This window comes from Eretmochelys imbricata, chromosome 2, assembly GCF_965152235.1.
Source record: "Eretmochelys imbricata isolate rEreImb1 chromosome 2, rEreImb1.hap1, whole genome shotgun sequence".
In the NCBI taxonomy this organism is placed as follows: Eukaryota; Metazoa; Chordata; order Testudines; family Cheloniidae; genus Eretmochelys; species Eretmochelys imbricata.
Genome location: NC_135573.1, coordinates 204018483 through 204034471, shown reverse-complemented (window position 1 = coordinate 204034471; position 15989 = coordinate 204018483). Strand labels below are relative to the sequence as shown.

The 15989-nt window shown below is 42.6% G+C and overlaps 1 protein-coding gene across 5 annotated transcripts in view; it reads right to left on the bottom strand.

Annotated features, from left to right (window-relative positions):
• The window catches only part of RFTN1 (raftlin, lipid raft linker 1), a 110791-nt gene extending 95187 nt beyond the window's left edge, over positions 1-15604 (bottom strand). For 4 of the 5 annotated variants that reach the window (XM_077811297.1, XM_077811299.1, XM_077811300.1 and 1 more), the window contains exons 1-2: positions 15460-15604; positions 7718-7870 (exon numbers count right to left, since the gene is read on the bottom strand). In XM_077811297.1, the coding sequence (XP_077667423.1) occupies positions 7718-7862 (145 nt within the window). In that variant the 5' untranslated portion in view covers positions 7863-7870; positions 15460-15604. Of the gene's footprint in view, positions 1-7717; positions 7874-15459 lie in introns of all 5 variants that reach the window. The other variant, XM_077811298.1, reaches the window with a different exon arrangement.
• Between the last annotated feature and the right edge of the window lie 385 nt (positions 15605-15989).

Below are 15989 nucleotides of genomic sequence, written 5' to 3'. Positions count from 1 at the left end.
GAGTGTGGGAGGAGGTGTGGCTTGAGGCAGGGGGTTGGGGTGTAGGAAGGAGTATGGGTTCTAGGCTGGGGTGGGGCCGGGGATGAGGGGTTCAGGGTGTGGGAGGGGGCTCTGGGCTGGGGCATGGGGTTTGGGTGTGGGGTGGGTTAGGACTCCTGCTGGGGGTGCAGGCTGTGGGGTGGGGCCAGGGATGAGAGGTTTGGGGTATAGGAGGGGGCTCTGGGTTTCGGGGGGCTCAGGGCTGGGGCTCAGGGTTGGGGCACGGGTTTCCCTAGAGTGGTTCCCAGTCAGCGGCACTAAAGCAGGCTAGTCCCTACCTGTCCTGGCTCCACACTGCACTGCACCCTGGATGGGTCAGTAGCAGGTCCGGCTCCGAGTTGTGGGGGCCAGGAGGCTTCACACGTTGCTCTCGCCCACAGGCACCGCCCCGCCACCTCCCATTGGCCATGGTTCCCAGCCAATTGGAGTGCAGAGCCGGGGCGGGGGCAGCGCATGGAACCCTGTGGCCCACCCGCCTAGGAGCCAGACCTGCTTCCGGGGTGCAGTGCAGTTCCAGGACAGGTAGGGATTAGCCTGCCTTAGCCCTGCAGCACCATCGACTGAACTTTTAAGGCCTGGTAGGCGGACCTGTCCGGAGCCGCCAGGGTCCCTTTTCAACCAGGCATTCCAGTCGAAAACCAGATACCTGGCAAACCTAGTGGTTGCAGTCCCATTCAAAGTAACGGAAGTGATGGCCATCTTGAATTGAACCCACATTTTGCAAGTTTAGTGCCCACAACTGGTAGATCATGAGAATTTAACACAAAATCAAATCAAATATCACAAGACTCAGTAACTTCATTCACTTTTATTTAGTCAATATCTTAATAAATAGCAAATATGTCAAAACACTTGATTTACAGAGTTATATCAGACTTTTCATGTACATTTCTCAGACTTTCTAAACACATTCCAATATCTAATTATCTAATAACCTAAAATATCTAAAAGGGAAGAAAAAACAAGTAATAATAAAAAAGCCTGAAAAATTAATATCTCTATTAAATCAAATGTGGAGTTAACACTTCAGACTAAGTATGACCATTAAACATTATATATATAATCTGGTCTTCTTAATATAAACTATGGTGCCCAATCCTATACTCTTTACTCAGGCAAAAATCCCACTAATTTGCAGAATCAGCCCCATAAGTGACTATATTGCAATTTCTAGGCACAATGGGAGATGGTAGCAACATTTAAATTAGCTAAAGACAATTCTCATCTTATGTTTCAGTTTTTGTTGTAATTTAATGTCACTTCTTCCATTTGTGGGTTCAAAACAGGCTTTATGCTGCTCAATAACTTTGGGAGCGGGGGTTATCTCAAAACTACACACATCAGAGGAAGACAAGATTTGAAACCATAGATGTCTTGTATTGCATTGGAGAAGCCATTTTACTTTTGACCATAACACTGCAACTGCCTATGTACCCAATGCTGTGGTCCTTATGTAATGCCGACAGACCCCCGGTCATCGTCGCACAGGATCAAACTGGGGATCTCTGGAGCTTAGTGCATGAGCCTCTACAGCATGAGCTAAAAGCCAACTGGCTGTAGAGCAGACTCATTTAACACACACACACTCTCCCTCTCCCTCTCCCCCTCTCTCGTCTCAGTGCCACTAGATGGGACAGACCACCACACAGGAGGTATGTGGGTTACACTTACACAAGCAGAACTCTCAGAGAAGTCAACAGGAAGTTTTCCAGAATGACTGCAGAGTCACTTAAATACTTCCTTTTTATTACTAAAATGGTGGAGTTCCTTATTTGTCCATGGAGTAAAAAAAAAAATCTTTTTTGCTTACTATTCCTGTATCTCTAGTTGCTTGACTGTGGCTGTATGTAGATTGTTACAGGTAGGATTATTTTGATCCTATGCCTTTCTGTTATAGTAACAAGGTCTGGTGTCAGCATGATGACACCAAACCACATGCAGCCTATGATTCAAGACTAAACTGTTCACCCACACACTCAAAAGCAATTATGCTTTTTCCTCATGGGCCTGTCATGCGTAACTGCTAACGGTACAAGTTGTTTTTCTCATGGAGAGGTTTTTACTTCCCCTGTAGTTGGTGGGCTTACAATGCAAACTAAAAAGAAATGAGTTATATTTCCTCCAGGGTTTTCTTTCAGTACGATTAAGAAAAGTGACTTCTTAGTCAAGAGCTAGGTGACACCAAGATTTCCTGTTTTCTCTCAGCAGGGAGGCTGTCACCACTCAATATTAATTGATTTTAACCTTCCATCCATCATGCTACAGTTGCACAAATTTCCAGTCAAAGATCAACTGTTGTTCTCAAAGTAAACTATTCAGAACTTCTCAATTAAAATTAAGTGTTGCATATATTTTTATGGTGTCTGTTACTTGACAAGTTAAGGGATATTTTCTCTAAATATGCAGTTAAAAATTATGGAAAACCCCCCTAAAATTTTACCTCAGGGTTCCTTCCCACTTACCCCAGCACCATCATAAAGCCATTATGGTTTCATTATTTAATCCATAACAAATGACAAGCAACTCTGGGGCCTGATTCTACTCCAATTTAAATCAGTGGAAATCTTGCCACTAATTTGAATAGAAAAAGGATCAGGCCCTTCTGGCTTGTAGCTGTTGAGAAATTTTCGCCATTCAATCACAAACAAAGCCTTTGCACTTGACAGCTGATAAAACCAATTCCTTGATTTAGCAGATAGAAACCAGGAGAAGACTTAGACCTATGTGACCAGAAAGCTCTCCACAGTCCAAGTGCTTTGCAAGGCATCGAAACACTGATCTCTAATACATACGCCATAAGTTTACATACACCATAAGTGTATATTCATAAACTGCATATTTACACGTGTCCTTTATGAGCAATTGTTAGGTTCACAAGAAATCACCAAATCATAGCTAGGTTTTCATCTACCCTGTTGTGGATCCTATTACAACATGGCATTTCCCCAGAGCAGTTTGGTCTTGAGTGCACAGGCAAGACTGATGGCTATTTTAAAAATTTCAGGGCATTTGCATGTTATTAATAAGACCTCAGTACAGAAATTTTGTAGCATACTGAGTTATAAAGCCAGTCTGACCTACTCCTTACTTTAGATCTATTGATGAACATGCATTTGGGCAAGACCATGGCCAGGTAGGTAAAATACAGGACTCGGTATCAGATTAGGATTCTATTCCTAGCTCTGCCTCACATATAACTTTAGATAAGGCACTCAAGTTCTATATGCCTCAGTTTCCTCATCTGTTACATGAGATTAATCTTTCTCTACCTCATTAGGATGTTGAGATTAATTGATGTTTATAAGGTGTTTGGAGATCCTTGCATGAAAAGTATTATTTAACATTTTGTTTTACAAGAGAAGGCAAAATGATTAAATCATCTGAGACACATGCTGTTGGAATACTTAGCATATATCATCAGTAAAATATACCTTGTCAAGAGGTATGAGGCTGCAAACAAGAAACTACCTAAAAAAACAATTTTTTGAGTCTATCATACTGTAGCTGTATACACAAAAAGTATGGGAAGCAAGTTTCTATTTAAAAACTAGAATGTAGTTGATATACTTTCCCAAGCTATTAAACTTTAGTTAAAAGCCAAACAGGGTAAAGAAATCTGAAGTTCTACCTACCAATTATACCAATTATTTTTAATAAACGCAATAAATCTGCAGCATATAACACTAACATGTTTAATGTTCTTTTTATGTCATATTACATATAAAAATGGTTTCTATGCCTTGGAGAAAACATTTTATGCATTGCTGTAGTCTGATAATTGGGTTTTGCTTTGACCTATAGTGGCGAGCAATTTTACTGCAAATTGCTTTGAGCAGCTGTAATTCATTTGAGGAAATGCTGATGCGCTTATCAGAAGACAAAAAGTAGAATATTTGCTTTCATATTTTATTGTGATTCTATTACTGGAGAGGGAGTAACGCCCTTATCCTGCAAACATATGTGCTTAATTTTGCACATGTATGTAGTCCAATTGAAATCAATGTGAGCAGATGCATGAACAAAGTTGAGGCCACATGTAAGTGTTTGCAGGATCAGTGCCTAGAGCAATACAACATTTAAATTCAGATATATGAGTGATAAAAATTTTCAGACAAGTAATCCATCATCCCCTTCTCCTTCCCATCTTACTGCTCTCAATCTGTGGATTTCATCTTTCCATATTTATCTGCTAGGAAGCCAGGTTTATGAGAAGTAAGTTCCTTTATAATTTATCTGTGTTTTATATATGGTGCATGATCTCATTGTAGCCAATGCGCAAAGATCTCTGAACTAATAATATTTTACCATGCTAACTTCATTTAATCACTCTCAGGAACAAAATGGTGGTAACCTACCTGGTCAAGTGGAAATACAAAACTAGAATACTGATTTCCTTTAGACACCTCTGCTTACAAAATGAAAGGAGGTAATTAAATAACTTCAAATGGGAAAAAAATTGCTTTTACCAGTCTTAAATCAAATAAAAACACCTGCAAATGCAGTATTTTTTAAAATGTACAGCCACATACTCTAATACAATTTTTAAAATGAATTGTGAAAGGAAACAGAAGGCAGAGACCAGGCACAAGCAACTGTTTAATGTAATATCAAAATCACTGCTAGAAAGGGAAGGTAATCAATGAAGTAAATAGCAAATGTGATATCCTGCAGAAAATAGAAATTTGTCGATGAAAACTTGCATCTTTTTCAGTACATGAGGTGTCCAAAACCCAGCTATGAATACAATTAGATTCCCCCCAGTGAGATTGTGATCAGTTAAACTAAGTACCTTGTTGAGACAATAACTGAAATATGATACTAATTTAAGTATATTTCAATAGTAAATGTTCACTTAACTTTTGATTTTACAACATAAAATATGACCTCATAAAAGGCTCATCTATACCATAATGGTGTGTTTTGATTAAAAAAAACCACACTGACTTCAATAAATCTGAAACAACTGTTGTTTGAACAATATAATTGAACACCAAAAATGTTACTTGTCTCATGTCCAACAGTGTGTCACATATTTTAAAGATATATACAAAGATATAATCTATTCAGAGAATGGACCTAATCTAAGACCCCAGTTCTGCAAAGACATATGCATGTACTTTAATTTGCACACTACGAGTAAAGAACTGGGAATATAATCTTAAGAAGACAATACAGAAAAAGAAGTGGGGATGGATGTAACTCAAAAGTTCTCTTTTTCTAACCTTTATCTCTTTGCTTTTTTTTTTTTATTCTGCTCTCTTTTACTATAAAGATGCTATCTGTTACACTAAGGAATTCCTTACCATACAAACACACACAAGAAAAGAATCAGTTAAACAATATGCAAAACTAAATCAATTTCTGACATCCTCTTTTGAATACAGGCTTTGCAGCAGTGTGTTTATAAAGGGACTGATCCTGCAGACAGACCCATGGACATTCTTGTATATCTCCTGTTTCAGGACTTTTGCACACAAGACCTAGCATGTGAACCTGCTAACCAAGGGACCAAGTGTAGGAGGATGGATGGTTTTGTGGCTAAGACACTTAACCCGGACGCAGGAAATCTGGGTTCTGTTACAGAGCTCTTGTGTGGCTATTTGCAAATCACACCATCATTCTGTGCCTCAGTTCCCCATCCGTAAAGTGAGGATAACAACATCTCCAAACCTCAGAGTGTTAGGAGCAGGGCTTAAATTCAGTCAGAGCCACCCTGCTGGTGCACCCCGCTAGGCTGAAACCCCGAGCCCCAGGGCTCCAGAAAATACTTGGGGAGAATTTAAGCCCTAGTTAGGAAGATACATCTAGTAAAGATTCTGAGGCACTCAGATATGGTGGTGATGAGTGACATAGAAAAGACTATAAAACAAATGTCCCCACTATTAATTCATTTCCACTAGCTCCACAGTATGCAATATATCACAGTAAGATTGCTTAGAAAATCAAAGTACAGATATGAAGGCTCTCAGAATTTCAAAATGAGCTACTTGACTTGATTTTGTATTTATTTACTTCAATTTCAACACACAAATATAAAAAGAATGCCTAACCCAGCCTCTTGATGTTCTTGACAAATAACTAGAAACGCATTCCAATTAAGACAGAAGCAGCTGTAAAAATTCAACATCCCTTTTCCAGCAAAAGAAACTAGACCACAAAGCCAAAATTTCTCTATCCCACGTCCCCAAACTCCATTTCACTCAAATTCACATTCCTACTCAACCACCCCCTCCAAATCTTCAACTTTCTCCAAATGCCTGGCCAAACAGAAGGGCTTTGCAGCATGGAGGATAGGTCGATCAATAGCTTTTAATCAAGATGATCACAGATGCAATGCCATGCACTGGGAGTCCCTAAACATCTGACTGCCACAAGCTGGTACTGGACGGGTGGGGATGGATCATGTGATAATTGCCCTGTTCCGTTCCTTCTCTCTGAAGCATCTGGCATTGACCATTGTCAGAAGACAGGATACTGGGCTAGATAGACCACTTATCTGACCCAGCCTGGCCATTCTTATGTTCTTATGCCCTAAAGGTTAAACAATTCATGCTATTTTGGATGAAAAGTGAGTTTTAAAGTCAAGAGGCTCTCAAGGAGAACATCTTGCCAGCAATGCCCGCTCTCACATAAGTGACTTGCAGCTTGAGCTTCTACACTGACAGAGTTGCACCAGGAAAGAAGTGATCTCTCAAACAGACAGGTCCCTAGTCATTTAGCACTTTATAGGGCAGAACCATGATTTTAAACTCTGTCTGGAAACCAACAGACAGCCAATGCAGATTCCAAAGCACAGTTGTCATATGTTAAGAAGTGGGCCACAGCCCTCCGCATCAACTTCGGTTTCCAAAGAAGTTTAAGGTATAGCCCAATGTAGAATATACTATAGTAGCCTAATCTTGAAATAACAAAAGGCATGGATGACTGCAGCCTGGCATTTCTGGAAGAGCTTCTAGGTTCATTGATGTTAACAAAAGAGAAAATAAATGGAATATTCATGAGCAGTCATCGGATTAAGATGTGGAATATTTGGCATACTGTTGAAAGGAAGAGGCTCATTGCTGGACAAAGTTAAGAGATATATTGAAACTACAAGGCTGTGTGCCTTTCAGCTGTTTTTTTTTTTTTTAAAGTGGGCTTCTGTCATTTTCCATTTTTCCAAGCATATGAATGCCACAGGCATTAGTCACAGCCTGAGGGTTATGAATGACAGGTCAGCAAAGTGACAACACTGAATTCAACCTCCAAAAACAGCTATCGAGGGTGACAGTGGGAGGGGGAAACGGTGGAAAACTGTCCAACATTCCAGCTCTGAATCACTTTACCAAATGAAATCTGGATAATGTGCAAAGGTAAAGGAATCTAAACATATCCTTTCATATCAAATACACTCAATATAAGGAATCCCTTCTAAAATCTGAAGAGCTACATTTTATGCACTAGTTTAAAATCTATGGTAGAAAAAAATATTGAGTAAGATATTGTCAAGGTGGTAAAATCATCAAGATCATTGTGACTGCATGTATTTAAAAGTTATTTAAGACCAAAGAGATTAAACAAGATTTTTTTTAAAAACTCTAAATACTCACATGTACCATACTAGTTAAAAGCATTATGAATGGATTGGCTTCTCAGTGTCATCAAAAATAAGCGAAAAGAAAAAGACTTTTGTACTTACCATCATTCAGAGTAGTGAACTCCAGGAAACGATAGTCATAGGAAACATCTATCTTGGTTTCTACCTGGGGCCTCTTCAAAGTTGAATAGATATTACCAGGCCGTTTTTCATCACGTTTCTCTAATTTGTTTAGTCCACAACCCATTTCAACAGCTGCTGATTCAGAGAGGTAGGGGAAGGGGAAAGAAAAAAATAACAGGACTCATTTTTTAATTTCATATGCCAGTCTCAAAGTTTCTGTGATTTATATTTATTTTAAATACACTATCCATAGACCTTTTAAACAAGCATATTTATCACTCCTGACTCACTTTTTTAAAGATAAAATTACCAGGTGTACTATTATTTTATTGAAAGCTGAAAATGTAATTTACCTGTAATATACTCTGAAGGACACATGTTTAGTAAAAGACAATGATATAAAATGCAATATAATGTTATTAAGCAATCAACATATATATATATATAAAGCAACAATTCTATTATAGATCTACGACTGCTATAGGAAAATATAGTTATACCTATCCAACTGCAAGAGCTGTCCTAATATTAAAAGTTATCACTTATATCTATATTTAAATGAAAAAAACATGTATCTCAAACTAGATGTTTCAGCTTTTATGGGTTTTTAGATAAAAATCTTGTATTTATCCCATCCCTCTCATCTTTTTCAGGGTAAGCTACAGGAAATAAAAGTTACCTTAGGTAGTCAACTTTAGAATAGAATAAAAGCTGGCTGAACACTAATGATAGCCTAAACACAAATTGGAAACAGAAATCAACATGTGCTAAAAAGAAGATTTGTTGCTTCAGTATGAAAGTGTCCAGAGAAATGTTACATAAATGTGTGTTACATGTTGTGCCAAGCTTTAAGTGTTTTGCCATTTACCCTATAGAAAAAATAATGCTTCTCTGTTTATTTTGGCAGAATTACATGAACTTCATTATTTTAAATCATTTCTATAAAGCTGGAGTTAGATATTTTACTTAGTCAATTAAAAGCTAAGCATTGCTAATGTTTTTTCTATTTTAGATAGCACAGTCTGCGATCAATGAAGATAGTCAACATTTCAAAAACGTTTGGTAGCCAAAAATATTTAACAGAGTTACGTAATGACTGAGCTTCCTTTTACAAATAAGAATTCCTTTGCTTTGCTTCTTTAGCTATATCCATTCACAGTACAACAAAGGATCTTGGTAATATGGCTAGCACAAAGAAAACAATATGTTAAAACAATGTGACAAAGCAGCCTGTACTTTAACGTACTGATTTGATAACGTACTTTAAGCATGAGAGAAGTCCAACTGACTTTAACAGGACTACCTTAAGCATATGCTGAAGTTCCTTGCTGAATCAGGGCCAAAGGCCGCAAGAAGTCTTATAAAGAAAACCAATATTCGGCTGTATTTCAGTGGTGGATGAGATAATCCCTATGTACAGGATTGCCAACTGTCTAATTGCACAAACCCAAACACCATTGCCCCGCCCCTTCCCCAAGGCCATACCCTTGTCCCACCCCTTCTCTAAAGCCCTGCCCCCCACTAATTGCAGCCCCCTTCCCTCAGTCACTCACTCTCCCCCACCCTCACTCACTTTCACCAGGCTGGGGCAGGGGTTTAGGGTGCGGGAGGGGGTGCAGGCTTTGGACTGGGGGGTGGGGCTGAAGGGTTTGAAGTGTGGGAGGGAGGCTCTAAGCCTGGGGCAGAGGGTTGGGGTGCAGGAGGGGTGTGGGCTCTAGGAGGGAGTTTGGGTGTGGGAGGGTGTGTGGGATGTGGGCTCTGGGAGGGGGATTGGGTGCGGGGGTGTGTGGAGTGCAAGCTCTAGGAGGGAGTTTGGGTGTGGGAGGGGGTGTGGAGCGTGGGCTCTGGGAGAGAGTTTGGGTGCAGGAGGGGATGCGGGCTCTGGGAGGGAGTTTGGGTGTGGTCTCACACCTGGGGCATGGGGTTGGGGTACGGAAAGGGGTGAGGGGGGCAGCACTTAACTTGGGTGGTTCCCAAACGCAACCGGAACATCCCTCTGGCAGCAGCTCCTAGGCCCCTGCCAGCAGGCACCGTCCCCGCAGCTCCCACTGGCCGCAGTTCCTGGCCAATGGGAGCTGTGGAGCCAGCACACATTCCTGCAGCCCCTCGGGGGGGGGGGGGGGGGGACAACAGGGAGCTCCGCGTGCTGCCCACCATAGTTGCTGACTCCATGGGTGCTCCAGGGCTGGAGCACCCATGGGGAAAAATTGGTGGGTGCTCTTCACCCACTGGCAGCTCACCTCCCTGACCTGCCCCCCCGCCCCAGCTCACCTCCGCTCCGCCTCCTTCCCTGAGTGCGCCGCGGCTCCGCTTCTTCCCCTAGCTCCCAGCGCTTCCCACCATGAAACAGCTGTTTTGTGACGGCAAGCATTGGGAGGGAGGTGGGAAGAGGGGGAATGCAGTACACTCCAGGAAGAGGCAGGGCGGGGATTTGGGGAAGGAGACCAATGGGGCAGGGAGGGGGAGGAGTTGGGGCAGGGACTTTGGGGAAGGGGTTGGGATGATACAGGACGGGGCGGAGTCGGGGGGCCTATGCTGCCCACGCCTGCAGGCTCTGACCCCTCAGCTCCCATTGGCCACAGTTCCCGGCAAATGGAAGCTGCGGAGTCGGTGTTCAAGGCAGGGGCAGCGTGCTGAGCCCCCTGACCCTCCCCCCAGGGGCCACAGGAACGTGCTGGCCGCTTTCAGGAGCAGCACAGAGGCAGGGCAGGCAGGGAGCCTTCCTTAGCTCTGCTGCGCCGCCAGGCTTTTAGTGCCTAAAAACTCCTGGTTTGTCTGCAGTAACCTCTAGGAGATAGAGCCTTATTCCAGGAGACTTCCGGCGAAACCAGGAGGGTTGGCAACACTAATAAGTATGCAAATGTTTATAAAGCACTCTGGATGAAAATTGCTATGTAAGTTGTTATTATTACTAGTTCAGGGCCTGCAACCCTTCTTCATGTGAGGCGTCCCAGTGAAATCCATAGGATTCCTCAAGTGAGTAAGGGGTGAAGGAGGAAGTCTTAAAAAGTCTCTGTAATGACTTCTGAGAAATTACTAAAAACTTTGTTCAATTTTACAGACAATTTTGCATTTTTTCTGACTTGAGTTGACAGTCCTAGAGAATTAATGTCTCTGATTACCACAGAAAGATATAGCAACACAAGCCTCCCCAGGCTTCCCTGGCAATGTTTTTCAATCCTGTTCTGAGAAGACAATCTTTTGCGTCTTCCTGCTCATTCAGATGTTGGTGTCTCTGCTGAAAATGGTGAGTTTTAAGATGTGGACACCTTTGCATTTGGGACTGGATTGAGACCACCAACTATTTTCATTCTGATGCACTGAATAATTATTTACGCAATGGCTATAACTTTCAATTAACTTCAATTAATGACCTAATGGTGAAAGATGCCATAACCCATATCTAATCCCTGAGACAGCAAGTCCCCACCTTTCTTTTAATTAGGTATTTTTAAATGCCTGGGGTAAGGGTATGAAAACAGGATCTTTTCTCAGGAGTTAAAAGAATAAATAAGAAACAGAAACGGGTTCCACAGTGACAGCACAATAAATTGCTATGGAAACAATTATGATGTCACAGAGGTTTATGATTCAAGTGGGGTGACAGAAGAGACAAACTCTTAAAAAATAAAAGAACCTGCATTCACATGAGAATTCTTAATAATAAAAAAAGATTTTAAAAAACCTGGAAATCTATAAATCACTAGAATTTTTCTTAGAGTGTTTTTCAAGTTTTCTATAATTTCCATCATGCCATCTTTTTAAGAGATCGTTAATTTTAAACAACAACTAACAACATGCTCTTATTCACAATTCAACAAGAAGAATTTGATTATTGATCCTTATTTACTTTTTAGTATGGTAAGGTTGAAAAATAATAATTTTCCACCCATTACATTTAGTATGAAAATGAGAATAGCAAATATTTGTCTGTTCTAAATTTTCAGACAACTGCATTTCATTAAGAATGCATCTTCATTATCAATACAACAGCTTCATGTTTCTAGAAATTACTTGAATGATTTTTTTAAATGGCAAAATCTAATGAAGATTGCTAAATAGTAGAAGTGAAGACTTATTCATGGGTTCTTACAGTTGCAAGAAATAAAATCTCTTGGAAGTTTGTTTCACAGCATTTTGGAAGACAGTGTTTTCAGTGGCAATTGTAAGGGCTAGGAGCCGGGACACTTCATTCTATTTACAGGTCTCTCTGTGACCCACTCCCTGACTTTGAATAGTCACAACTGCCCACTGCATCAGTTTCCCGTTCTGTAAGACAGGGACAATATTTACCTACCTTACAGGGATGTTGGAAGGCTTTTTAAAAAATAAGTACAGGGCTTTAGATTTGCTAGGCAATCAAGGGGATCACACATTTTTTTAAAGCTCCCACAATTTTAATCCTCCCATTCTGGAGAGGATCAACTGATGGACTCCATAGTGAAAAGGGCTTTGGTTCTGACCCTGCTCAGTGCTTTGGCCAGCCATTGGCCTAACACATCACTGAAGAAGGAAGCATCTAAGCTCCTCTGAGAGTATGTTACTCAGTTACAGAATGGCTCTTAGGGAGGGAATTGGAAAAAGCAGCTTTGCTGTGCAGAAGTTTTAGCTTAGCTCAGTTACTGCCAGTCTAGGCATGGCTTCAGTTCTCTCCTCCCTACACTGACTGAAGAAACATAAAGAAGTTCTCAGCCCCAAACCCACTCAGCTTTTAAGCTAAATCCTGAGGACAGGACTTGCTTGAAAGCTGATTCCTTCCTCCACCACGGTTAAACAAAAGTGGTTCAATGTGAAGCAGAAGAGTGACAAGGGGGGCAAGAAGTACTGGGGAGAGAACCAAGACTGGGGAAGATGATGGACAGCACCAGACTTTGGAAATAGGGCACACAATCAACTAGAGCAGGGAGCACATTGTGCTGAAAGTGGGCATACAGAAGGGACAGTTGACTCCTGCCAAGCTCTCACAAAGTGTTTGAATTCATCCTTCTTTTACAATTTGTAATCTCTCACATACTTCGTAAGCGTTTTTAGGACTTCCCTTCCCATGATAAAAGTGAAATTGTCCTGAACTATCTACATGTGTTTTATAAGTGTGTTTACAAATAACTTTGTATATAAATATACAAGAATAGTAGGTGACATAGCTTTGTTACACACAGGTAGACAATGGTTGTTTTTGTCAGTGGCTCTCAACCATTCCAGACTACTGTACCCTTTCATGAGTCTGATTTGTCTTGCGTAACCACAAGTTCACCTCGCTTAAAAATACTTGCTTACAAAATGAGACATAGAAATACAAAAGTGTCACAGCACACTATTACTGAAAAATTGCTTGCTTTGTCATTTTTACCATATAATTATAAAATAAATCAGTTGGAATATAAATATTGTACTTACATTTTAGTGTATATAGAGAAGTATAAACAAGTCATCGTCTGTGTGAAATTTTAGTTTGTACTGACTTTGCTAGTGCTTTTTATGTAGCCTGTTGTAAAACTAGGCAAATATCTTGATGAGTTGATGTACCCCCTGGAAGACCTCTGTGTACCCCCAGAGGTACATGTACCCATGGTTGAGAACTACTGGTTTATATAATTTATGTTTCCAAATTATTTGAAAAAGAAAATTATTTAATTATGTTTTGCAGCACAACTCAGGGCTGCTGTAAGTATTTAGTAATATTTATACATACTTGCTCTGCACTACATTTTCATTCTCAGGCCAGGGGATTACCAATGTGCAAGGGGTGGAAAACCCCATGCCTGATGTAACAAATTTATGAGACCCAGTTAAATGTTCCTCTAAAAAAATGCAGGGAAGGTAGACTGAAATAAAGTCATAAATGTGACCACAGGTATTGTGAAAAAATACATTATTCATATAATTTATTACTAATGTAAAAAACTGAAACTAATAGATGTAAAAAGCTTAACAACATTTTCCCCTTGTAAACTGAAGATCGTTTATGTCTTAGCAATGTTAATTATTTTTCTATTAAGTCAAAAAAAGGTAACTGAGTACTATTGGGTTCCAAATGGAACAACTGGCAGTTTCTTTTAACCAGATAAAATATCCTTTAAAATTTTCAAATAAAGTTTGGAAACTACAGTATAATGGAATATTTACAGTTTACTCCCAATAAATATTTTGTAGGATAAAACACATCTATCAATCCAGCTTGGTGGCTTAGTTGGTGCACTGCACTGCCATACAGCAGCCTCTAGATCCATTTGCTTTCCCCTTTTCTGACTGCCATAGGAAGAGCATACTGAGTCCTACAGGAATCCTTTGGCCAAGTTGTGAACATTACAGATGAGCTCATCCAATTCCCATTCCATCCCAACCCATACATTTCTCATTTTCCAAGAGTATGCGGGGCTACTGGGACAATGACAAGCAGAGAAATTAATAGCTCTTACAAGGATGCAGATTAAACAATGCTAGGGGAAAAAAGTACATCATTCCCATTTTCTAGATTAACCAAGTTCATATTCACACTCACACACAAACACATTCCTGTACACACATATTTAATAACTGTTGTCCTACACTGCCAAAATGTCACTGATATCCATTATCTCTGTGAACCTTATCACATCAGTGTGTCACTGTTCTTGAGTCTCAATTAATTTACCGAGGAATTTCAAGCCAGAAAGACTAACAAGCCATGACCACACTGGTCCTCAGGCATCCTCCTCTGCTTGAAGCCAGAGTGAAGCTGTACTACAGAGCTTAGATTATGTACATGGTAGCCTAAACTGGTTTTGGTCATTGTGTTGCTTACCTAATGGGGGGAAAAAATCTCCAATTCCTTCCTCATTTCGGCCCTTATCATGTGTATTCAATTCTGGAGACGATATCTCCACCAAGGTGGAAACTGTGACCTGACTTACCAGCCCTAGGGGTATAACTGCAATGTCCTGAAATCCAGGACACACAGCATCAAAGAATCAGAAGAGCAGCCATGAACTAATGTGTCAATTTTCAGCTAAGAGTATTTTGAATGAGCTGCCAGTTTAGTCCCAACATCACCATTAAGATGTACGGGCTGCTTGTCAGAGATGAATCAATGCATGCGCTTGGCTATTTGGGGCCTGATCCAAAGCCCATGAAAGTCTGGAAACCCCAGCTGTCTTCATTGGCTTTGGATCAGGCCCTCGCACAACAAGGAAACAAAGGCAAAGCTGGGCTTTTTCTGCCCAGCTACCGTTCATAACCCACCCCAACCCCAGAAGTGCCCTGGCGGAACTGAAGGCATCCAGCGGCTCATTAAAACAACACGCAGGAAAAGCCCGTTATCCCCTTGCGGCCGCCTACCACTCAGCTCCCTGTTCAGGAGAGGCGGGTGCCCGGGGATCCCCTGTCAAACTTCAAGAGGACGCACAGGAAAAGCCTGAGCGCCGCTCCCCTGAGGGGCTGCTCCCCGCTGCCCCGCGCTCGGCAGCCAGGGAGAGCGGGCTCCCCTCCCGCCCAGGCGCACACTCCAGCCGCAGCGCGGGGCAGCGCTTCCCCCAGCCCGGGCGCTGGCTGGGACGGTGACTGCAGCGCCCCGCGCCCTCGCACCTACGCCCTGGGGGCGGCGGGAGACCCAGCTGGGGTCTCTGGGGAAAGTCTGCCGGGCGAGCAGGGCTTGGAGCCAGCCGTAGCCCCACGGGCTGGGGACGGGCGATGCCGGGCGGGGCTGAAAGGTGCCCGGCGGGCGGAGGTAGCGGATCCCTTACCTAGAGCGGGCTCGTCTCTGCTGGGTCGCTGCCCCTCCCCCGCTCAGCGCCCGGGCAGGGACATGGTAGAGCCGCCGCCGCTCGCAGCCCGGCTTATAGCAGGGCAGAAAGTTTGTGCCGCGCAGCCCCGCTGGAGAGGTGGGGAGCGTAGACCGCCGCGCTGCCGCTGCCCGGGGGAGGCAGCGCTTCTGGGACTGGGAGGCGCCTCGGTGGCTCCGCGCAGAGCCCGAGCCGAAGCCGCTGCACTTCCTCTTCCTCTCAGCTCGGCGGCACACGCTGCTCCGCAGCCTCCCGCCAGAGCGCACGGGCCGCGGGGCGCAGGAGAGGGGCTGCTGCCCCCAGCCCCCCCCAGCCTGTGAAAGGCACCCCCCCAGGCCTAGAACTGCCTCTGCTCCTCACACCCACCGTCCGCTCCCCTTGGCCTGCTCTAGAACTGCCCTCCCCCTCCTCACACCCAAAGCCCGCTCCTCTTGGCCAGTCTAGAACTGCCCTCCCCATCACCACATCCAAAGCCTGCTCCTCTTGGCCAG